We start from the raw sequence: 25,322 nt of genomic DNA on the forward strand, positions 1-25,322 counted from the left end.
ATCAGCCAGCAAGGGTTTTATTGCTCTTAATTCTGCTGTTTTATCTGTTTAATTTTTTGCACATTAAATAACTTTTTTAATTCGTCGTTTTTTCTTTTTCTCCTTTGATTATGATTTCTCTAGACTAATGTGTTGCAAAGGCAAGCAAGGCCAGCTAAGAGGTCAGGGATGGAGGCAGCGGGGATTGGCTGTAGCTATAACTCGTGGCTTGAGTTGTCGTGTGTCGGTGGGGCAGGTGCCTGCGAGGGTCACTAACCCACTTTCCCTCTTCTGTCTCTCCCCCTTTTCTCTCTGTTCTAGGAGGTGAATTAGTATTGCCCATAATAACCGAAGATTCTCTAGACACCCCTCCAATTGCCACCCGCTCTCCATTCATCCCCCCGCCACCCACTTTTGGCCCCTTCCTCACGGTAGTGGAAGCCACCAAAGACACCCTTTCCCCGCCGTCCCATCCGAGGCCCCCCTGTCTGGCCGACCAGGACGACAGCGACTGCGAAGAGGGGATTGAGGCCTCCGGTTATGCCTCAGGCGAGGTCTTCGACTCCAGCCTGCCCCCCACTGATGACGAAGATTTTTATACCACTTTCCCCCTGGTCACGGATAGGACCCTAATTGGCCGGCCTGAAGGAGCGTCCAAAAAAGCCCACGGACACCGCCCCAACCTTAGGACAGGCCTGCCGGCTTCGCCCTCCGTCCCTGACCTCTTGACCACCACCTCGCCCAGCCTGGTCCGCAACATCCCCGCCGGCAAAATGAACAACCGGGAGCCCCTCAACCCCCAGCCAAAACAGTACCCCCCGCTGCCCACCTCCTTTGAACCTGACAAGCTGAACAGGCTTAAATACCCACATATAACCCCTTCCCCCAATTTCCACAATCTGCCCACAGCTAACCCCACCGGCCCGGGGGAGAGGGGCCCTCCGGGAGCAGTGGAGGTCATCCGGGAGTCCAGCAGCACCACCGGCATGGTGGTCGGCATCGTGGCCGCCGCTGCCCTGTGCATCCTCATCCTCCTCTATGCCATGTACAAATACCGCAACCGGGATGAAGGCTCCTACCAGGTGGACCAAAGCCGGAACTACATCAGTAACTCGGCACAAAGCAACGGCACGGTGGTCAAGGAGAAGCCGGCCGCTGCCACCAAAACGCCCAGCAAGAGCAAGAAAAACAAAGACAAGGAATATTATGTCTGAGGCCCCCCCTGGCCCCCCAGCCCCTGCGTGTGCCAGAGAGACCGACACCCAGCAGCAGGCACACACAGTGAAACCACCCAGACCTACACACCCCCAAACCTTCTGGAGAGGAGACCACCCAAATGCACCCTTTCCCTTCCTCCGCAGAGAGGCCAACCGGTGGCGCCCTAAAATGGCAACCTCCACCCCCCTTGGTTTGCTCATCCCTCTTTTACTTAAGCCCTTCACTTGCAAAAAAACAAAAAGCGAGCCAAGTCAAGACGCTCCCAAGGCCTCCCTCCCTCCCTCTTTTCCACCCTGACCTTCCAATCCTGCAGGGTTGTTGTTTTTTTCCCTTAGGCAAACTGAGGGGGAAGGGAAGCCACAGTGACCCAGGTGAGTTGTTTAGGAGCATCATCCTACAATTGCCTGTTGGTCCCAGGCGAGGGACGCTGGAAAGAAGGATTAAAGGGGGGGGGAGATTTCAGGCTTCCCAGGTGAGGTTGAAGCCAGGAGGTTGCTTCGTGATCTGTACGCATGAGAGTCATTGCCCCTCCTTGTGAGGGGCTTGGTGTGGGGCAAAAACTGTGGTCCACCCCCCCTTGCCTGATCCCACCCTCCAGCTCCCCAGAACCACACTCTGAACCAGAGAGTCCCAGCAGGAGCCGGAGGGGCCACGCTCCTATCTCTACAGGACCCTGACTGGACTGGGGAGCAGAGAGGTACAGTGGCCAAACACAGCCCCACTCTCTTGGAATTCTCTAAAAAAAGGGGGGTCTGCCCTTTCTATTGCTTCCCTCCCCCCGTCCTCTTTCTCTCTTCGTTAATGTGTCAGAGTCTTGGAAACGTGTGGAATAAAACAAACAAAAAGATTTTTAAACAGACAAACAAATTATAATAACTACAGCAGGTGATGAGGATGTTGCTCACGCTGTTGGACCGAGGATACACCCCTCTCTAATGGGCGGCCAACAGCCTGTCTTGTAATAAAAAGGGGGAGCGAAAGGGAGGTGTTTGACACCCACAAAATGCAGTTGAGAGGGGTTTGGGGTGCAGCTGCATTGTGAATGGAGGGGGGTTGACCAAGTATCTCCTGGGTTTTTTTTACATGGGTCTAAATGAACCAACCAACCAACCTTCAGTCCCTTCCATCCCCCCCACCGCACCACCACCACATTCACTCTCCTCTGGATCAAGGTGCTATTATTGTGGTCTTTCTTTAAACTGTGTGAAAAGCATGTAAAACCTGGGTTGATTTTTAATTTCACGTTGCTTTATTGGGGGGTCAAGAAAAAAATGTGTGCAGAGCCAAACATGAGGGAGTTCCTTTGCATTTAGGCAGCAATGTGACGGTGGCAGTTTCCCAAAGACCAGCAAGGGGGTGGCCGGTGTGTCCCTGTGCGTGAGCGAGCGACAGCAGTTGTTGCCAGTCTCCCCTCTTCCACTGCCTTCCTGGTTCTTCCAAAAAGAAAGAAAGAGAAAGAAAGAAAGCCATAGATAACTCTATACAGAGCCTCTATCTATCTGTCTGTCTATAAATGCATATAGATATATAAAGTATATATATAAGATATAAAAAAATACGTCATATATGGAGAGTTTAAACAAGGCTGTTTGAAGGAAGGGTCAGTCTGTGGCATCATTTCCGGCGTCTGACCCGGGGGGGGGGAGTCAGATCTTAGGGTGTTTTGAGGGCCACTAAGACTCACCAGCTGTGCGATATTCCCAACATGGCAGCAGGGGAGGCCTGCTGTTCAGATCATTTCCAGGCCAGGGCCTTGCAGTGATGAGGCTTTGCTCACCTGATGGATTTTGAAGGCCTTTTTCCTGCTGCCAGAAAGCCCTGAACCAACCAGCCCCTCACAAGGGCTTTTTCTGGAGTTTCAAGATGACAGAGTCAGTCCCTCGGCCTCCCCCCCCCCCAGTGTGGGCAGGTGTCCCTTTGGGGATGACCACTGAGGGCGATGGAGGGGTGTGTGGCAGACAGGACCCCCCATAGCAGTTCAAGGGACTTGGGCAAGACCGCTTCCCTCCCCAGTGCCCACTCTGGGTCTGATCTGCACCGCTGCCCTGGAGGACCGTGCAAGGCAAGGGGTGGCTTGTCCCTGCTCAGAGGGGGCAACTGGACAGGCAGCAACAGGGGCTTTGGGGTCAGCCATGGGGCCCCTATGGGATGTGGGCCAGGTAGGTGCCCAATAATGTCAACCCACAGGAGGACACAGTCCGCTGGGTCTGACATGGAAGTAGACTTGCCCCTTCCCCCCCCCAGGAAGCAATGCCTCGGTCAAAAGCACCTTTATTTCAGTATAACCCCCAAAAGGCAGGACAAAAAAACATTGAAGAGGGACAGAAGTGCACCCAGGGCAGGAAACAAGTGTATTGCAAGGACAACATTCGTTACAACTGCAGGAAGAGCCAGAACGGCTTGTGGAGTTAGTGTCCCTCTCACACACGCCACGCTTTTATGTCGACCTCACTTCTTTTGGGTTCCTCTGATGAAGCATCCCTCAGAGCACAACCGGGATTGAGCCACAAACTCCTGGAGGTGGAAGGGAGCCCAGTCTCTGAAGCACCTCCAGCAAGGAGAGCCCACCACCTCCCAGCTCTTTCCCAAGGCTTAGCCAAAACAGCCCCCAAACCTTTTGGTTCTAGTCCTCCCCCCCCCCCGCATGGTGGCACTGCAGGCCTGAAGACCTCTGGGCTTCCAGGCCCCTCTGCTGGACACGCTCCAGATGCCCTCCTTAAAATGTGGTGCCCAGAAGTGGGCACAGGGCTCTGTGCAGCCTGGCCAGGGCAGGGCGGAGGAGAACGCCAGTCCCCTTGCTGCTTTGCGACCATCCGGTTCCGCAAACAAAACCCACGGCTTTGTGGCGGCCCCATGGCTGCTTCTGCGTCTGAGCGGGTTGCCCTGCAGTGGACAGGGTGCCCGGGGGCTTTGCCCAGTCCCAGCTGGCAGCAGGAGGGAAGCCACCTGCACCTGGGTCAAGGCTAAACCGTGCACAATGATGGCAGGCCCTTCTCATGACCCACCACAGGCCCACCCTTGCTTGTAATGTGACTTGAGGGATGGAAGAGCAATATGCAGGTGGGGGGAGATGGTACTGAGCCCTCCCCTCTCCCCAGCCTGCCACTCTTGCCACCATGGAGGTCCTTTCCCTGCCGTCTGGCTCCGGGTTGCAGAAGGGAGCCCAGTGCAGTGAAAAGCATGGGGTGGGGAGAGGATTTAACACCCCTTGGTTTCCTGCCTCTATAGCACTTTAAATCAGGACACACACATCCCCCATATGAGATTGGGCAGACCTGTGTTTACCTGGGGGCAAACACCGGCCATTTGTGTGTTTGAAAAACCCTGCACTTCAGAGTACAGATCGGGAGCTAACATGGCATCTAGTTCAGCTCTCAGAATGCCACTTCTGAGCCTCAAACAGGCCTTTGCAAAACATGAAAGGACCTGGGAAGGGATGGACTTGGGCAGAAGGGAGAATTTTCCACCAATGCAGCAGTAGGTCAGAAGAAGCATGCAGATTTCTCCCGTTACCCAACCAAGGGCTCCTCTACCATATTATCTAGGAGCTCTTCATATTCACTTACATGGGAGTAGGCGCATTGATCTCAATGGAACTTACAGGCTTGCACTGTAAGCATCTAGAAAAGAGAATGCGTGAAGCTGAAAGGCCCATGCTTTAGCCCCTTAAATATACATGCAAATAAAAGAAAAACCTGCAGTAATCTGAAGCAAAGTGGCAGTGTTTCAGAATTTGGATTAACCCCAGCATTTAAAATACTGTCAAATTTCACATTTGAAATTCAGCTTGGTGAGTTGCGTTTAAAACTCTTACATTTTGCTGATGAATTTTAAGGCAATTGAGTTTTAAAATTTATTTATTTATTTATTTATTTATTAAATTTATATACCGCCCGACTAGCAATAGCTCTCTGGGCGGTGAACATAAAACAGCATAAAAATACAATAAATAACAAAACAATACTAAAATACAAGCAACAATCCAACACAATAAACATTTTTAAAATTAAATCAGTGTAATTTAAAATGCTTCAGAGAATAGGAAGGTTTTGACCTGGCGCCGGAAGGAAAGCAGAGTCGGCGCCAGGCGTACTTCCTCAGGGAGACTGTTCCATAGTTCGGGGGCCACCACTGAGAAGGCCCTAGATCTTGTCATCACCCTCCGGGCCTCCCTGTGAGTTGGAACCCGGAGGAGGGCCTTCGTAGCAGAACGTAGTGCACGGGCCGGTTCATATCGGAAGAGGCGTTCCGCAAGGTATCGTGGTCCCGCACCGTATAAGGCTTTATAGGTTAATACCAACACTTTGAATCTAGCCCGGAAACATATTGGCAACCAGTGCAAGCTGGCCAGAACAGGTGTTATATGCTCGGACCGCTTGGTCCTTGTCAGCAATCCGGCCGCCGCATTTTGCACTAGTTGTAGCTTCCGAACTGTCTTCAAAGGTAGCCCTACGTAAAGCGCATTGCAGTAATCCAAACGTGAGGTTACCAGAGCATGTACCACTGATGTAAGGTCCTCTTTACTCAAATAGGGACGTAGCTGGGCTACCAACCGAAGTTGGTAAAACGCATTCCTAACCACCGAGGCTACTTGAGCCTCAAGTGAGAGGGAAGAGTCTAAAAAGACTGCCAGACTACGAACCCGGTCCTTTAGGGGGAGTGTAACCCCGTCCAGGACAGGGTATATATCCACCATCCGATCAGAGAACCCGTCCACCAACAGCATCTCAGTCTTGTCTGGATTGAGCTTCAGTTTGTTAACTCTCATCCAGTCCATTGTCGAGGCCAGGCAACGGTTCAGCAAATCGACAGCCTCACCTGAAGAAGATGAAAAGGAGAAGTAGAGCTGCGTGTCATCAGCATACTGATGACAACGCACTCCAAAACTCCTGATGACCTCTCCCAACAGCTTCATGTAGATATTAAAAATCTGCTCTTCCCAGCTATTTTTCAAAAAACTCTACATCTTGTGTCACCCATGAGGGATCTAGTTATTTATTTTATTTATAAATATATTTGTATCCCAGTATTTGATTTTTTTAAAAACATCAAAGCTGTTTACAACAAAAAGAACCATACCATAAAAACCATTAAAAATACAGTAAAAACAAAGGTCAACTATTATCAAAAGGCATCTTCTTAACAGCCTGCAGAACCAGTTATGACTAACCTGTTTCAAGTGAATTGCCAAGCACCACTTGTATAGGGTGAGCCACTCGGCAACTCAGAGGCACAATGAGGGCAGCCACTTTGTGAGTTTGGACTGGGCCTCCAGGGCAGGCCCCACACAAGTGGTGCATAAGTGAGGGCCTTCGCCCGGGGACTGGCCAAGGCCCAGCCGAGGCACACGGCCTGGAGCTTTGAGACAGCAGAGCGGGGCCGGCCATGCCGTTAGGCAGAGTGGCAAGCGCTTCAAGGGGCAGATGCTGGGGGGGGCAGCATCCCCCCTCTGTTGGAGGACAGCATTGTGGGGGGGGAGGTGAGAGGGAGAGAACTTGCCCTGCACCCCTAAACTCACTTGCTGCCTTCTGGGCTATGGAGGAGGTTCCCCCATCGCCAAGGTTGAAGATTCAGCTGCCAGTCCAGTTGGCCTTAATAGGTGAGGGGGGTTCTATCTTGCCTTGGCCTGCCCCAGCCCTCCAGCGGCCCAGCTCCTCACATGAGGCAGCCCCTCCCTTCAGCTCCCAGGGCTGGCGATGCCAGAAAGCGGATTGCCCCCTTGGGTGGGGTATTGTGTGTGCCAGAGGGAGGGAGAGCGAGCGCACAGCACTTAGCAGTCTGTTGGTGCGATAAATTCCATGAGATGACCCCATCCCCTGGAATGTAGCTTGCCAGCACACGGAAATTAGCCCAGCGGTGCAAAGCGCCCCCTCCCACAAAGCGCCTCCTCCTGCCACTCACAGCAGAAAATTTGAATCATAGAATCATAGAGTTGGAAGGGGCCTTGTAGGCCATCGAGCCCAACCCCCTGCTCTGTACCAAACCTGTCCTACTGACGACTTAGGAGCATGAGGCGGCCCCCTCAGGCCGCAGGGGCAGAGTACCCTGGCTGCTCCCCTCTGTTGGAGGGCAAAGCTGTGTGTGCCACACGCCCTGCCCTGCCCCGCTAAGCTAGCCTGATGCTCGGGTCAGATTCCACTGCCAGGCTGGTCGGATTCTGTGCAAGAAACACTGGGGACTGCGGCATCTTGCCTTTTGCCCCATCAGCAAGCCGGCTAGACCAGAGCCCCAGAGTCTCCCCTTGGCAGACCACATGAAGAGTGTTTAGGGAAACGGAGGAATCATTTGGGGTGAGGCCGTCTAGGCTGTCAGGACCCACTGCCACCATTCAAAACGGGCGGTTTCAAAGGCTCTTTTAGGAAGGCTCCTTTGCCACGCTGAAGCCAAAAGTGTGAGGAAGCCCAGGAGCCCATCGCGGGGGAGTCTTGGAGTGGGAGATGGTTGCAGCAAACGGTGCAGTGAGGACCCTCAATCTGAGAGGGGGGGGCGCCTAAGAGGCTCCGCAGCCTCAGCCAAAATATTTTCCACACCCCAAAAAGAGGGCTTTGCAGACATGCTGGAGGAGCCAGCCGCGTGCCCAAGACTGACACAGGGAGGGTGGTGCGGCACAAGCAAGGCAACCACTGTTATTAGAACCGCAGGATGGAAACTTTTGAATTATACAGAACTCTTCCTCCACTGAATGCTTGAGAGGATGGGAGATGCAGCTTCCCGGGCCAAAACCTGGAGTTTCTCCCATTTTGTAGGTTATTATCGTAGGCTGCATCCAACTAAGTTCTCCTCAGAGTCAACCTCAGTCATGTCCATTAATTTCAACGGGTCTCCTCTCTCGATGTCTTCATTTTCAAATTCATGACGGAGGAAAGCAGTGGAGCCATCTCTTGCATGTGCAAAGTCTGAGGAAGAATTCTGTGTAATACGAAAAACTTGCATCCTCTGTTTTTAGATGGTCCACATCATAAGGCGACCCTTTCCTTGCTTTCTGGGACCTACAGAGCACAACAAAGTGGACCAATAGCCCTGTTTCTGGGCCACTGCTCTCTGTCATTCAGCTGCTCTCTGTCATTCAGCATTGGACTGCATGGTCAGAAACTGTTGAGCACCCCCAAGCGGAGACAGAGACACACAAAATTCTTCAACAGGGTCCTGGGTCAAGAGCAAGACATTTGCCACTCCTTTAGATCCTAGCAAACCTTTTGGCTTCTGCAGGCAAGATCATAGGGGGACTCTTCCCCTCCCCGGCCATTTGGATCGCTGAAGATTGATTTCTTCCGTGCCTATTCTAGGCGGTCAGCAGTAGATCTCCAAAGTGAACCCCCCCCAATCTAGCAGAGATTGGCCGGGGGGTGGGGGGGAGAGCTGAATCAGCCATTTATTTTTAATTTTCATATTTTTTCCTCCTCACAATCCTCAGCTGTTTATAGGACAGGTCCGTCTGCCCACTTCTATGGGAATGTAATGAACATTATTACCAACTGTAAATTTATTTGTACATTATTAATATTTTATTTTTATCTGGGGGGGGGACATGCAGAAGGTCAAAAATTCCATAGGCAAAAACACCATTAGATCCAAAACTCTTTTTTAAATAACAATGATAAAGAACAGTGGGCAGGGAAATCTATTCATTTTGACAATGAAATTCCTGGAATTTTTCATATATTTTTTTTAATGACATTCCATTTGGGGTGGAAATTGGTTTCAATTTAATTTAATTTATTTTGTAATGGATACTTTTTAAAAAACAAAAATACCTTTCCTGTTTGGTTTTTCTGGGGAGGGGTTGGGGGGGATAAACTGTGATTCTGCATATTTACCCTGTAAAATCCCTGTATTCTTCAATGTTATTGTAAAGTGTTACTGATAAAGATGATTATGAACAAGCAAATGAACGTCCAGCCCATGTACATTTAGCACAAAGGGGGAATACAATGGATTCTATACTTCGTATACTTTGTTCTGGTCTTTCTTTCGTGTGGCTGAAACCTGCACTGGGTGCGTGAGGGTGCTTCCCCTCCGGCTGAAATGTATCAGCGTTACCAAGGAGTTGCACCATGACACTATTGCGTTTATCAGTATTTCCTAACTCTTTGGGTCAAGCACTGACTTTCAGAAATGCTGGATGAGTGGTTCAGCCACCAGATAAATGTCACACAGATTACTGTCACAAATTCTTACTCTTGCAATGTAACTCCTATATACAATGGTAAACGGGTGTAGTCGTCCAGGGTCTTAGACCCTTTACTTTTTTGGGAGCAGGGTCCCTGCAGGGTCCCTATGTCCCCAGCATCCTATGAGACAATCAGCATGAAAGGGGAGAGTGTTAGCCACTGAGAAGTGTCTTCTAACATGCCCCCTTGTCCTTTCCCTTGAGAAGACTCTTCTCAGCAGCTAACACTCTCCCCTTTCATGTTGGTTGGCTCCTAGGGATGGCTGTTGTTGTGGGAGAAGGCGTTAATAAGGATCTCATCCTCAACCCAGCATGGCTGTGATTAACATGAAGTGACTCTGCACTTCTGAATCTGCCACTCATTGGCAATCACTCGTGGCCGAGTAAGATTGTCTTCCAGGGTAAGGTCTTTAACAGTGGGTCCGTAAGTGACTGTGGAAGCCAATTCTGGATCCACACAGCCTCCCACAGTGAGGACATAGGTTTCCAGATGGAAGATGGTCACGATGAGGATTTATATCTAACTGGAGAACAATTACTTTAAATGTCACTGGTATGCAGCATTCCCACATTTTTCAGAACTTTGTCGTATTTGACCACTGAAGGGATAGAATAAAGGTCAGGGTGCTTCTTTCTGTGCTAGGTACCCCTCTTTCTTCCCTGTCTTTGGAGCCTAACCCTAACCCCTTAGAATCATAGAATAGTAGATTTGGAAGGGGCCTACAAGGCCATCGAGTCCAACCCCCTGCTTAGTTCCAACAATCTTAAACGCTTCTGGCCAATGGGTGCTTCCAAATGGGTGCTACCCAGTCCCCAATCGTTGCAACTGACATTCCACACTTGGCGGGTAGAGGTGGGGTTAGCTGTGTGTGTGTGCGCGCGCACGCACGCTTTCCACACAGTGGGAGGAACTTGAGGACAGAGGAGCACCAGAGCCCAACAGGGCTTTGGATGAGGCATTCAGCTGCCTTTGGGTCTCTTCCTCTCGCCTTAGCTTTGCAGTCTAAATATTTTAAATTTGCACCAAAGTGCATTTATAATTTAAGCAATATTGCAGGGTTACTGCCTCAAGACTAAAAGTGTTTTAGCAAAGAGCAGGAGAAACAAATGTGGCTGGTAAAGTGTCACCAGCCAGACTGACTAGAAAGGTAACAGCTTCAGCTTGTACTTCACTGCTGTTTTTGTTTGACCACTATTGCCCAAACTGGTTAATTTTTTTTAAGTACTGGTGAAAATTTTAAAAGACATAAAAATAAAAATGTTGATGAAAATTAGGAGATTGATTTAAACAACTAACATGCTGCTAAAATGGCACCATCAGGAAAGGTGCATAGTGAAGGCCCACCAAAGGAGATGTGTGGCATCCAGGTTCGCCTGCCGGATTCAACACGGCCTATGTCAAAACTACACCTGCTGAGATTGCCTTGTTCTGTTCATCAGTGACAATCAATATAGTTGGATGCTCTGCTGTCTTGAGAAATGACAGAAGGAGAACAAGGAAAAGAGAGGGCCCCACTGGCTGACAGGCCTGCAGGTGACCCGGCAGGATCCGCTCCCCTCCCCCTTGGAGGGCTTCCTGGAGAACTGGCCTCACTCTGCAACCCTATGCCTGTACTCTATACTCATTGAGTTCAGTGAGGGCTACACCCAGGTTGGTGGATATGGGATTGCAGTCTGGGCTGACGCCTCCATGATGCAAACTGAGGCAATTACCTCAGGTGGCAGAGGCACTGATATAGCACCTCCCAGGCCCCCACTTGTGGGCCAACCCACCCACCTGGCTGCTGTTGCTGCTGCCGCCACATATATATAAATCCATATATTAGTGGGGGGGGAAACAAAAATACATTACATTAGGGGAAATTGCTTTGTAAAAATGTGTATATTAGGAAAAATTGTGTACAGAAATATGTATATTTGGAGAAATTTGCACTGAAACGTTAACATATTTTAATTTTTTTTAATTATTGCATACTGTTGCAAAAAGTGGAGAACTGAAGATTTGAAAAATGAGAAACTGAGAAAAACCAAAATGGACAGATTCATCCATCCCTAGTTTTGAGAGGCACTGGGGAGGGGAGGGGACACAACAGAGATGAGCAGAGGACCCTGCCAGGGCACTGGTGTCCTCTCAGCTGCCCTAAGTTGCCAGGTGCAAACACTGGCCTGCCTCCCAGGGACAAAGTAGGCTAAGGGAGAACCAGGTAGGCTTGGCTGAGAGAGGAAAGGGGGGGATCACAATGCAAAAGAGCAAGCAGCAGCCTTGGAGCCAGCCAATAAAAATAGTAGAACCTTAAAGACTACCACATTTATTATAGCACAAGATTTCTTGGGCTACCTTACACTTCATCAGATGCATCATTCTTGGTAATCGATAAAAATGTATGTAATAATAATTTGTTAGCCTTTAAAGTACTCGACGATTGTTTTGTTTCTGCTGTTAAGCGATGGCTTACAGTGATGGCTAGTTGGCTACCCCTTCGACTGAAAGCCCATCAGAGTAATAAATATATCCAATACCACATAGCAAGCCAAGGACAGAGAGGAGGAATTTCAAATTAGGTCTTCAGATCTTCCGGTGGGCTGGCTTTAAAAAAAGAAGTGTAAAGACGACAATTGAGAAGGAAAATATGCAGATATTATTAGGAATGATGAGCTCCAGAAATAAATAGCACAGCAGTATAGTGGCAAATCCAGAAGTTCAGGGTCCCTTCGTAAGTCACAGCCACACCCCTTCGTCCACTTTTTGCTGCTGGGTTGAGAAAGAGATCCTTGTTAACGCCTTCTCCCACAACAACAGATATCCCTATAAACCAATAAGCATTAAAGAGAGTGTTATCTACTGAGAAGAGTCTTTTCAGTGGCTGACTCACCTCCTTTAACTCTGATTGGCTTCAATCAGCAGGAAAGAACAAGGAAGCATGTTAGAAGACACTTCTCAGTGGCTAACACACTCCCCTTTCATGCTGATTGGCTCATAGGATGCTGGACACATAGGGACCCTGCTACCAAAAAAGTAAGGGGTCTAAGACCCCCTGAGACCCTGGATGACTACACCTCCGAAATAGCATGACCATGCATAGAGTGCACCTGTCTCACCAATGAGAAATCTCTGTTTACTTTGTACTTTGTAAGATGATTCCACAACTTCCACTTCTGACCAAAAAGAAGTACATATCCCAGCATGCCTTTGAAGAACGCACAAAGCTTTACTGCTGCAGGATTAGCAAACACATTTAAAGATAATAAAAAATGAAATCCTCCCAGTTTTCCTCATCCATAAAAGAAAAATGGTGTTTAAAAAAAAAAGTTTATTTTGCAAATGGGAGACTAACAATGCATATCCCGTGGTGGTCACTCCCAAAAATGGCAGTGGGGAAAAAAAGCAAATGGCAGGGAGTCAACTCACTCTTGGGGCCTGGCTGTGTAGGGGTGGTCTTGACTGAAACAGCTCTGAGCATGCTCAGAACAGGTGTATAGGCTCCTGGGCCTACTCTTCCAAGGTTAGATTGTCAGATTCAGTGGGCAGATTGCCAGCAAGACAACGGGGTGGGGGGCTGCACAACTAGGGCTAAGACTGTTGGAATGTATGAGGTTCAACTCCAACTTGGTGGGTTGAGGCTGCATGGGGTTAATAAGGGTAGCTAGGGAGGAGACCTCCTGGTTGCCAGGCTATACCTGTCCTTTGATCCGTGCCTTCTCTCCCCCTCCTGCTAGACTGATATGCAAAGGATGTTTGATCCCAATTCCTTCCCGCCTTTCTCAGTGTTCTTCTTCTCTCTCGAGAGGGGAGCAGACATCTTTTCTTTGTCTCTCCTCTCAACCAGGATGAGGGCCAGCACTGGGACCAGTGCAGGCTGCTCCAGCATAGCCAGTTAGCTAGATATAATAATAATAATAATAAATTTTATTTTTCAGTCGCCTATCTATCCGGGTCAGGGACACTCTAGGCGACGTACAACAGAAGTAAAAAACAATACATATATATCAACACAACCAATTTAAGTTAAAAACCATCCTTCAATTCATATAGCATACAGTTAATCTGTCCCAATCTTGTAGGCCTGCCTGAATAGCCAGGTCTTTAAGGCTAGGCGAAAGCTTGACAAGGAGGGAGCATGTCTGAGATCAAGAGGGAGAGAGTTCCAGAGGGTGGGGGCCACAACAAAAAATGCCCTCTCTCTGGTCCGCACCAGCCTAGCTGTTCTCACCGGTGGGACCGAGAGAAGGTCTTGCGAGGCTGATCTCGTCAGGTGGCACAATCGGTGATTCTTGAGGCGTTCCTTCAGATATACTGGGCTGAAACCGTATAGGGTTTTAAAGGTCAACACCAACACCTTGAATTGGGCCCGGTAAACTGGTAGCCAGTGTAGATCTAATAACACTGGGGTGATATGATCCCAGCGACAGCTATGCTTAATCAAGCGTGCCGCCGCATTCTGTACCAGCTGCAATTTCCGGACCCTTTTCAAGGGTAACCCCACGTAGAGCGCATTGCAGTAGTCTAAGCGAGAGGAGACCAGGGCATGTATCACTCGGGGGACTCTTTCTTATCAAGCATGTACTTCCAGAATAAAGTAGTTGTTTCTTATTTTAAAGCTTAAAGTCTCTGTTTGACTAATTTGCAGGGAAGGTAGAATCTTAGCAAAGATTCAAACACACACACTAAGCTCGCTCAATCGCAACTCTTCTAGGTTCTGACCTCTGCTAGGTTCCGACAGGTTCTGGGCCCAGCCATGCAAATGGAAATTTGAGCAATTAAAGGACCTATTGTGTTTGAATCAAGGAAGCTATTAGAGACCTTCAGAGGTGTGACACAGCTGTGGGGGCTATGGGGAAAGAGAGAGAAGGAAATGCCTAGACATTTCTTTTCTGTTTGTTTTTTAAATCCCCTCAGTGTTTTTCTTCTTAATTATTTAATCCCCCCCAAGTTGGGTTTTCTGCCATAAATCCGTTTCCACCAGGATGCGATAGTCTTTTGTTGTTCGTGTAGACCGATAACGCACACATGCGCACCCCAGAAACAATGGCCATTAATTCCCACATCAAAGACATGGGGGAGAAAGGCAGCTCTCCGAGCTTGCTGGGAAAAAAAGTCTCTGAGCTTCAGGCTTTTGCAGCTTCGTTTGATGAGCTTTTCTTCTTCCTTTACCTTTAAAACTCTCCTTCTTTCCGCCCCCCCCTTTTTAAAATCCTAATGGGAGTAATTTGATTGTTTTGAAATGCGTTAATTTTTTCCTTAAGAAGAAGAAGTTGAATTACTGCAAACATCTGAGGATGTGATGAAGCGATTGTGCGGCTCACGGGGCCACCACCCCCTCGCAGCAGAATGCCTTCAGCAGCCTTCCCCCACCCCCACTCTTAATTTATCAGAAGGAAGAAAATTAATACTAGCAAGTCAGCTCCGGTGAAGGAATGCATTCACCGCTTGGTGCCTCTTCCTCTCTGGCCTGGGAGGAGGCAATGGTCGATGGCCACAAACTCCAGAGGCCTCCCACCTCTGAATGCCAGTTTCTGGGAGACCCACGCTGTGTCACCTTCATGCGCTCACTGTGGAGCATCTGGGTGGTCACTGCTGGAGACATGAATGTCTGGCTCATGCTGCACCTTTGGTCTAGCAGGGGTCTCCTTACGGTTTTTATGTTCAGAATGATGTGGAACATTGATCCGCCATCCAGATCAGTATTGCCTGTGCTGACTGGCAGCATCTCGGACAGGGGTATTTCCTGACCCAACCTGGAGATGCTAAGCAGTGACGCAGTGACCGAGTGTTTTTCAGCACTGCCTAGAGATGCGAAAGATTGCACCTGGGACTGTTTGTGTGCAAACTGTGCTCTGCCACTGAACTATGGCCCTTCCCCTAATATGATTCCAGTCCTCATGGTTCTCAATAAAGGACTGATTTAAACAGGAACATGGAAAGCTTTCAGGCCATTGGTCCACCTACCCTAGTATAGTCTGCACTGACTGGCAGCAGTTTCCAGGGTTTCGAACAGTAGTCTTTTTCATCTCTAGATGTCAGAGATGGAGCCTGGAGCCTTTTGCATGCAAAGCAGATGCTGTGGCACTGAGCTATGGTCATTCCCCTAAAAATAAAGTAAGATGCCAGTCCTCATGGTTCTCCTTGAAATAGGAACATTGCCTTATACCATGTCAGACCACGGTCCATCTACCACAGTATTCTCTGTGCTGACTTGCAGTGGCTCTCCTGGGTTCCAGATAATCTTTCCTGGCCCTGCTTGAAGAGACCAGAGATTGAACCCGGGCCTTTTGCATGCAAGGCCTGTACTCTGCCACTGCAGTACAGCCTTTCCGTATGAAGGGGCCTGCTCAGGTGGGCAGGTTTGGGAGCCCCAAAGGGCAGTAGGATGGGAGACGGACAGCTCTGACCCATAGTTGGGGGGGGGGAAATACCCTGGGGAGGTCTTCCTCAAGCCCTCCACCTAGACTTGCACAAGGACCAGAAAGCCCCTGGAGCATGTTACCCCATGCAAAAAGGGGGGGGGGATTTGGTTTCTCCTACTTCAGGTTTCTCCACTTCACCCAGAAGCCTTTCAGGTGCTCCTGAGGGCTCCTCTGGGAACAGAGGGCGCCCAGGCATGCAGAACCCGCCAGCTCCTTGAAGGTGCACAGACAGTTCAGGAGTGGCTGGGCTTCCTGGAATCAGCTGACTGGATCCCAACGTGACACCAGAATTAACAAGGGCTCTGGCAGGAGGAGTTTCCAAGAGCTGCAGGCAGGCAGCTTTTACTTGAGACAGACGGACAGAGGGAGGGAATTGGGGAGGGGGGAACTGTTAGGAAAGCAGGGGTGAGTCGCTTAACCAACCCCAGGACCCACTGCAGCTCAGGACCCTTACCCTCTTTTCGAACCTTGGAAGATGTGAAATGGCAACAGGGGGCCTCTGAACATGTGCAGAGAATACCTCTTGCTCCCTTCTGAGAATTAGAGAAGGGACTACCTCCATGGTGGAGCACCTGCTTTGCATTTCCAGGTTCAGCCCCCTGTATCTCTGGGGAAGGCCTTAGAAAAAGCTCTATCGGGCTCAGGTCCCACTTATCTATCAAATCGTTTGTCATTTTATGAACCGGCCCGTCCTTTAAGATCTTCTTTAGATCCTGGTCTTAATATTCCCTCCTTTTCCCAAATTCACCAGACGGGCATTAGGAATAAATTGTTCTCAGTGGGGGCACCAACTCTTTGGAATGCTCTTCTGCAGGAAATTCGTTCTTCCCCTTCTCTGTTTAGCTTCCATCGCCAAGTTAAGACCTTTTTATTTCGGTTAGCTTTTAATTGTAATGTGTGATATACGGTATATTTCTTATAATGTTTTATAACTTGTTTGGTATGTTATACTGTACTATGTTGTTTTATTATGCTATTGTTTGCCGCTCAGAATTCCTTGGAACTGAAGCAGGATATAAACTTTTTAAATAAATAAATAAAATGTAAACTGAGCTAGATGTGCCAGTGATCTGTGTGTTTCTGTGTCATAAGGGGAGGGCCATGCTGGGACCCTGGTGGACCCTCCTGTGCTGCATGAGGAAAGGCCCAGGTTCAGACTCTGGGTCCTGGTTCACTTGGTGTGTGGATGGGAATGTCAAGCGGGGAAGCCTGCCACGCAGGGGTGATAAAAGCCGCATTTGCTGGCATCTCCTTTTCCACGCAGCGGTTAAAAGGAACAGAACCCTTTTTTTTGCCTTGGGGCGAGCTGTCCTCCCCATAACGCACTGATGCCTGAGGAATCTACGCAGTTCTGATAAGGTCTCGAACCCCTCTCTCAAACCTGGGTTCGCCACCCCTCCTGATGACGTGCTGAAGCAGCAGCCACCTGTGGGAGAGGAGTCTAATGGGATGGGGCTGAGCTGGAAAGCCTTTTTATTGAAACCAAGCAATAAGTGGATAGGAGTTTGCTTTGAGGCCCAACTCGGGAAAGGTGTGATGTCCTCCACCCATTTCCATTGCAGCAATCCTCAATGTCTCTTCTGTGCAGGGGGTGGAACACTAAATGGAGCTGTTAAAAAAAAAAAACTTCCCCCGGGACTAGTTATTTTCTGGAAAGTAGGACAAAACAGCAAGATTTTAAAAAGCAGTAATTCAAAATGTCAATATCAGTTGTCCTGGGAACACTGGTAGAAAGTATAAAGAAAAAAATAACCAAGCATATAGAAGAGCGAGCCTTGCTGAACAGAACCAGCATGGCTTCTGCAAGGGAAAGTTCTGCCTCACTAACTTATTAGAGTTCTTTGAGAGTGTCCAAAAGCATATAGACAGAGATGATCTGGTTGACATAGTATATTTGGACTTTCAAAAAGCTTTTGACAAGGTACCTCACCAATGCTGCAGAGAGGCGAAATCGGGAACGGAGAGACTGAGTGAGCCTTTGTGTGTTTGAATCTTTGCTAAAGATTACACCTTCCTTGCGAATTACTCAGACAGTGACTTTAAGCTTTAAAATAAGAAGTAACTACTTTATTCTGGAAGTACATACTTGATAGGAAAGAGATCTACATCTAGCTAAGTTGGAGATGCAAACACTAGGCCTAGTGTTTGCCCTCATGCTTGCAGGAGAGGGAGGGACAAAGAGAAGATGTCTGCTCTGACTCCCGAGTAATCTTAGCCATCGTGGAATAAGAGGAGAGGTCCTCTTGTGGATCAGGAACTGGTTTGGAAACGGGAAGCAGAGAGTAGGAATAAGTGGACCGTTTTCTCCCAAAGGAGGGATGTAGAAAGTGGAGTCCCCCAAGGATCAGTATTGGGGTCTCTTGTGATTTTGTAACTTGTTCATAAATGATCTAGAGTTAGGGGTGAGCAATGAGGTGGCCAAGTTTGCTGATGATACTGAATTGTTCAGTATAGCAAAGAGCTCCAGAAGGACCTCTCCAGACTGAATGAGTGGGCATTACAAATGCAGTTTAATGTAAGCAAGCAGGATATAAATGCAATAAATGATGATGATGATAGCAATTATAATAATGTGATGCACATTGGGGGCAAAAAAGTTATAATTTCACATATATGCTAATGGGGTCTGAACAAGACCTTGGGGTCCAAGAGAAAGAGGGGGGCTGCCTGCTTGGATGGCTTTAAAAGAGGATTAGACAAATTCATGGAGGAGGAAAAGGCTGTCAATGGCTACTAGCCAGGATGGCTATGGTCTGCTTCGACTATGAGCAGCAATATGACTGAACAGCAGTTTGCTGGGAATCACGTGTACCATAAAGCTCGTGTCCAGCTTGGGGGCTTCCCTTTGGGGTGTCTGGTTGTCTCCTCTAAGCACAGGATGTTGTACTAGAAAGGTGTTTGGCCTGATCCACCAGGGGTCTTCTTGTGTTCTCAAGCCCACCACTTCTTAAAAAAGTAAAGGTGTCCCCGCACTTGTAGTGTGAGTCGTTTCCGACAGGGTGACGTCTGGTGACGTTTACTAGGCAGACCGTATATATGGGGTTGGATTGCCAGTTTCTTCCCCGGTCTTTCTTTACCCCCCAGCATATGCCGGGTACTCATTTTACCGACCACGGATGGATGGAAGGCTGAGTGGACCTCGACCCCTTTTACCGGAGATTTGACTTCCTCCTTTTGCTGGAATCGAACTCCGGCCATGAGCAGAGCTTCGGCTGTGTAACCGCTGTTTAAACCGGGCTTGGACTGGGCGGCCCTTCAAATAAGCAGGGCATCTTCGTCAGGTAAGGCCGGCCCAGCAATCCCAGGGGCTTCCTCTCAAGTCCACCAGAAGAGTGAAAGCGGCTCAAGAGTTAAAGCAGGTGGGAAGCCTGTCTTTCCATGAACTGCCAGCAGGCGGTGCCAATGCTACACTTCACCCTGCAGTAAGGCACGCTCCGGTTAACAGAAGATCGCTACCGTAAAGCGGGGAGGGGGGATTGTATTTTAGCAGCCCCCTCCCCTCCCCAACCAGCTCTTTAAAGGCTAAAAAAACTGCTTACCAGGGTTAAACGGGCTGCCATGGTGTTTCCACGCAAAAGGGATAAAAAGGTGCAGCTCCTTTGCAAGGGTTAATTAACGTAAATGCACCCACAGCAAGGAGTGCTCGCCAGGTGGCAAACGAGCCACCAAGCGCGGCGGAGCTGCTAAGCGATGGATTTTGCACTCCTCCGGGCTATTTGGGGCTTCTGCACAGGAGTAAAATAATAGACTCATAGAAAGGAGCTCCCTTTGGAAGAAAGGGCACGCTAATTATTGTTGTTGTTGAAGCCCACCACTAGAGCAGGGATTCTTAACCTGTGGTCCTAAGATAAATTGATGCAAATTTATGTATGTATTGATGCGCATTTTTCTGGGGAGGGGTCATAGGTTTCATCAGATTCTCAAAGGGGACCCTGACCCAAAAAAGGTTAGGAGTCACTGCACTAGAGGACCCCTGACAGCAGGTGGCCGATCAGCCTTTGCTTAGAAAGCATCCCCCTCCAAGGTGGTAGTTGGTTCAGAGCCCCCAGGTTAGTCAATGGGGAGCCCCAGTTGCCCCTATTACATGGGGGGGGCAGGGAACCTTTCGAGAAAACACAGAGCTGAAACTTTGCTGCGCCATAATGACCTGTGGGGGGGGGAATGCCAACACACCCTCCGTGTATAAATACAGCTACCTGGGAAGCGCCCCTCTGCTATCAATCAACCCTTGGCCCTCTAGATGTTGCTGACCCTGAGCCCCAGCCAGTATGGTCAATTATCAGGAATGAGAGGAGCTGTGGTTCAGCAATGCTGAGTAAAAAAATGAAATATTGATTAAAATAAATTTGATTTCGGTTTATTTCCCCCTGACCTGACCCTACATTCCAGGAGGCTGGGTAAATAAAAGCCTGAATAAACTGGAAATGGTTTCCTTCCCTTGAGTGCCTCAATTTCCAATATTACCATGCAATTCCATATGCTGATGACCGTTATAACAAAGTACCAATGTGCCCCATTTACATGTCTTTTGAACTTTATCATGAATATGCCTAAGAGTGAAGGAATTTGCCCCAAATGTATGTAACTCAAGACTAATGGCCTTGCTTATTTCGATGTTCCCTATAATCTATACCCCAGCATCCTGGCACCAGCGCTTATCTCAAGATTGTGAAAATATGCAAGACTAAGCCTGAAAAGGGAGTAAGATGTCCCTGGTTTTTGTTACTCCATGTACCCCTTTCATGCCTAAAATGTTACCTTGACATATGTTTTTCTCTTTGTTTTATGATGTTTTACTCCCCGCGCTGTAACTCTTTGGGGAAAGTATATAATCTGTGTCTTTTCAATAAACGGGGTTCCCATTTCTGAAAGGCATCTTGCTAGAAGGTTTTGGGTCCCCTTTTGCAAAAGGTATTTCTTGTGTCATATTTCCTTGGCCTCTGGCAGTGGGACATTGCTCTCAACTCCGCACCTTCCTGGGTGGATATGAGGTGAGTAAGTAGTGACGGCTTTTGTTGTTGGGTTTGGACCTAACAGCAACATCATCATTAATTAATTTTATATCCCTCCCTTCTTCCCAAAAGGAGGGCCTCAGGTGAGCCACCTCTGTTTTTAGATCTCATAGGTTTCAGTGGTTTTAAAAGTGCTATCAATTTTTTAGTTTTAAAATGTTTAGACTCCAAATCCTATACCACTTACGTGGGAGTAAGTCCCAAATGGAACTCATCCAGAGTCTCAGGGGGTCTTAGACCCCTTACTTGTTTGGGAGCAGGGTCCCTATGTCTGCAGCATCCTAAGAGCCAAGCAGCATATGTTAGCCACTGACAAGAGTCTTCTAATATGCTTCCCTTTCCTGCTGATTGGAGCCAATCAGAGTGAAAGGAGGTGAGTCAGGCACTGCGAGGACTCTTCTCAGTAGCTCTTACTCTCCGCTTTCTTGCTTATTTGTTCCTAGGGATGTTGTAGAAGAAGGCATTAACAAGGATCTCATTCTCAACCCAGCAGCAAAAAAAAGGGGGGAAGCAGGGTGTAGCTGTGACCATCATGAAGGGACCCTGCACTTCTGAATTTGCCACTACACGACTGGGCTAATGAGTCTCTGCCTGTGTGTAGCAGGCAAGTTTTCTCTCTCTGTACAAATAAAAGAGAAATGGGTAACAGCTAGCTCTCAATAATGGCCACCAGCTTGGATGGCTTTAAAAGATGATTAGACAAATTCATGGAGGACAAGGCTATCAATGGCTGCTAGCTGTGATGGCTGTGCTCTGCCAGGCTAGTCAGGGGCAGCATGCTTCTGAAAACCAGTTGCCGGAAGCCTCAGGAGGGGAGAGTGTTCTTGCACTCGGGTCCTGCTTGCGGGCTTCCCCCAGGCACCTGGTTGGCCACTGTGAGAACAGGATGCTGGACTAGATGGGCCACTGGCCTGATCCAGCAGGCTCTTCTTATGTTCTTATGTTCTCTCACACACACTCTTCCCCAACTCATGGGGGGGGGGCTTAGGAACACAGGAAGCTGAAGCCGCCTTATACTGAGACAGACCATGGCCCATCTGGCTCAGCACTGCCTACACTGACTGGCAGCAGCAGCCCTCCAGGGTTTCAGGCGGGTCTCTCCCAGCCCTACCTGGAGATGCCGCCATTGGGATTGAGCCTGGGCCTTCTGCATGCAGGACAGATGCTCAGCCCATGGAGCCGTGGTCCTTCCCAAAGGAAAAGACCTCCCGCAGTGGGGGGGGGATAAAAGCCACTTCTGTCCCTTCCGCTTCCTCCAAGCACTCTCGACATGCATTCTTTACCTTCTCTCCACCACCTCAAACAAACAAGAGTCATTTGGCTCACACAAATACCTGATTCTACGTTCCTCAATCCTGTCCTTGCCTTCTGTGCTATATGTTGCGGCTGGCTGGCCAGCAGGAACTTGCTCTCACAGACGCGTACACAACCCATCCCTCCATCCATCTCTTCTTTCTCTCTCCCTCTCTCTCTCACACACGCAGGGCCAGCCTTAGGGATGGTCAAGTTGCCAAGTGGCGCTGAGGGCCTGTGTTTCTCTGAATGTACCGTTTGCAGTCGCTCAGGGTGGCCAAAAGCAAGTGACTCCTTTTTTTCAAGGTTCTGTTGGTTGTTTGGGTACTAATTACAAACATGATTTCCCTTCAATTGGCTTTAAAGGATGTTTCTTTTCCAATTTCCACTTTGATTTCATTTGTACTAGGTAATAATCGGTGAAACACAGCTTTGCTTGGAGGCAATGTTGCCAAATACGTGGCACTTCAAATACTATCAACACCTTAAGCACTACATACAGAATAATAACATTAAACTGTAAGAGGTCAGCTGGATACCTTTTCTATTTATAAATTTTTTTATCGTTTTTGCACATAAAAATAATGGATATTCTAAAACAATTCTTACCAAAAGACAGGAACTTCTACCAAAAATTTTTTAGTTCTGCTCTGCTGCCCACAGCCTGGCTTTTCTAGCGTTGGCTTGTGCAACCTGTAGCTGGAGTGGCTGAGCGATCAAGGTTTGAGCAACGTCCTTCGATGGAGAGGAGAGCAAGCAATGGCAGCAATAGGGATAAGACTGGTCAGGCCAGCCGCCAGCTGATGACTGGCCCAGGCCAAGTAGCCCCAGTTATGGGATTTGCTGTAAGGAGAGAAGGAAGGCTTCAAGGGGGGATTATGTGGCAGAGTAGGCAGTCTGTTCTTGCCACAGGAAGAGCTCCATGTCTGCCTGGGGAAAAGTTCAAGGAGAGAGGGATGGAGGGGGTGCCACCTAAGGCTTCCAGGCAAGGTGCCCCGGAGAGTAAATTTCCATGGCAGTCACCGCAGGGAAAGGCGCAGGAGTGGTGTGAGGCCTCAAAGGAGGAATCCTTCCTGAGGGAGTGGTGGAGCAGGCCCAGAGCCAGAAGACAGCCCCAGGAAGCAGAAAGAAGCTCTGCCAGAAGGTATCTGGGATCTGGCAGAGGTACTCAGGAGCAGCACAACCTGATCCCTGATCCCCAGGGAAGAAAAAATGAAGCCCTTCTGCTTGATCCCAGCAAGGCAAGGAGGGGCTGCAGGCGAGAATTCTCACTGGTAGTCCATGCATGCAAAAAGTCTCACAACACACAGGCACACGCCCTGTAGGCGGCAGCAGCAGGGCACTCAACATAACAGCTGCACCGGCCCCTGTGTGGCCCTGCAAAGCTGACCACTGCCCCCTCCAGACACGCAAGCACACGCACCTCAGCAACAAATCAACCAGTTAATACAGCTGCTGCTGCTGTTGCTGCCGCCAAGGGAAAAGAGGGCCACGCAGACTCAGAAAGAGATGCACCGTTCTGATCCGCTTACTGCTAAGGCTCCAGAACTCCTTTCCCATGTGCTGCAAGCTCATTCCTATACCGTGATTGGCTGGATTGCCTGCCAGAATGTGAATGACAGGGAAAGCACAGCCCAAGTGCCTTGGGGTGCCCCAGGAGTTACTAGGGTGGGAAGGGCCGCCTGGCCATAGCAACAGCTTGGGGACTGGGACGGGCTGAGCCATGCAAAGAGCTGACTGGCCAGAGGAATGGGAGACAGGACTGTGTGCAGGAGTCTGAATGGAAGGCTAACTAGTTGGGGGGGGCAGAAGAGAATTTAATGTGGCTTTGAGGTTGTTTTTATTTGGGGGGCACTTTCAGGTTTTTTGTTGGCTTTAAACTCCATGTGGTAGGGCAGCGTCCCACTTGCCCTAATGGGCCATCCTCCACTCCAAGTGCTTTCTCTCCCTCTCTGGCAACTTTTCGTCTGCCTTTCGTGCCCTGGCTGGTGGTGGAGATGTTGCTTGATGCCTCCATCCCTCACAGAAGACACAGGGAAAAGCATCACCCTTCATTGCTACTTGGAGGCAGATGGAAGGCAGCATGCAACAGAGAAGGGTGAAAGTGGGTTATGAAGAAAAGACACCCTTTGCATGCTCAGGAGCACTCTCTTCCTCCTTAGAGAGGGGCATGAGGGGCATGGTAGGTGTTTATGTTTTTCATGCATGGTGTGCAGAAAGGGATGGAGAGAGCAAATGTTTTGCTCCCTCTTTCAGGACACTGTAAGTTCTCAGGGGCCACCGGACTGAACCAACTGGCAGGAGATTCAGAGAGACGGAAAGGAATGAAGGCCTTCTTCACCTGCACAGAATGTCCTGCAGGTTCCCTGCCACAAGAGGTGGTGACGTCCACTGCCTTGGATGCTTTTAAAAGGGGACTCGACCAATCACGGAGGAGGAGAGACCTGTCCACAAAAGCGACCTGCTTGACAGATAAATGCCACCTCTACAGCCAGGTGCAGTTTGCTGGGTAGAAGGAGCAGGCCACCGTCCTCCTCCTCCTGCTACTGTTGCTGGGCTTTTTGAGGGCATCGGGGTGGGGGGAACCAGGTGCTGGGCTTGGCAGAGGGTTGCCTGATCCAGCACCCAGGCTCTTCTTAGACTTGTGTCAAGTCTGCTGAGCTTGGTGTCTCCACCGCCCCCCTAAGATGTTCCCCATCTCAAATTATACTTGCCTCCTCCCTGGAAAACACAAGGCTGCCTTCTCTTACGGCTGTGATCCTCCCCAGAAGGGGTGGTGGACAGATTAAGATGGTCCATCCCCAGAGACTAATGCAACCCACTGGTTTCCTGAATGCCCTGCGGTAGTTCCCAGTAGATAGAGCAGGTGACCCTGTTTAAGCCCTTGTTATGCTGTGGAACAATGAGGCATGTTAGGCTCTTGATATGGTTGCCCCCAAGCACCCTCTCCGGTATTGTGGAGCCCGACTTGCACCTTGGTACACCAGTGAGCTAAGGGCAATGAAACAGGCTGGACGACGGCGAGAGCGTAAGTGGCAAAATATGTGCTGTGAGGCTGTTCAGGCACAAGTAAAACATCATAACCGTGCCTACTGTGTGGTGGTGAGGGCGGCGAAGAAGGCTCACTTCTCTGCCACCATCATATCCTCAAGTAGCCGTCCAGTGGAGCTTTTTTTTTTTTTTTGTCAGGAGTTTGTTGACATCAACTCCAGGAAATGGAGTTTTAGACCCTTCGGAGGCCCACT

General features: G+C 49.2%; 1 protein-coding gene across 4 annotated transcripts in view; it reads left to right on the forward strand.

Moving 5' to 3' along the window:
* The window catches only part of LOC133374605 (neurexin-2-beta-like), an 85,183-nt gene extending 80,473 nt beyond the window's left edge, over positions 1-4,710 (forward strand). For 2 of the 4 annotated variants that reach the window (XM_061605677.1, XM_061605678.1), the window contains one exon: positions 301-4,709. In XM_061605677.1, the coding sequence (XP_061461661.1) occupies positions 301-1,193 (893 nt within the window). In that variant the 3' untranslated portion in view covers positions 1,194-4,709. Of the gene's footprint in view, positions 1-300 lie in introns of all 4 variants that reach the window. The other 2 variants (XM_061605679.1, XM_061605676.1) reach the window with 1 other exon arrangement.
* The last annotated feature ends 20,612 nt before the right edge of the window (positions 4,711-25,322 follow it).

This window comes from Rhineura floridana, chromosome 22 (genome assembly GCF_030035675.1).
Source record: "Rhineura floridana isolate rRhiFlo1 chromosome 22, rRhiFlo1.hap2, whole genome shotgun sequence".
In the NCBI taxonomy this organism is placed as follows: Eukaryota; Metazoa; Chordata; class Lepidosauria; order Squamata; family Rhineuridae; genus Rhineura; species Rhineura floridana.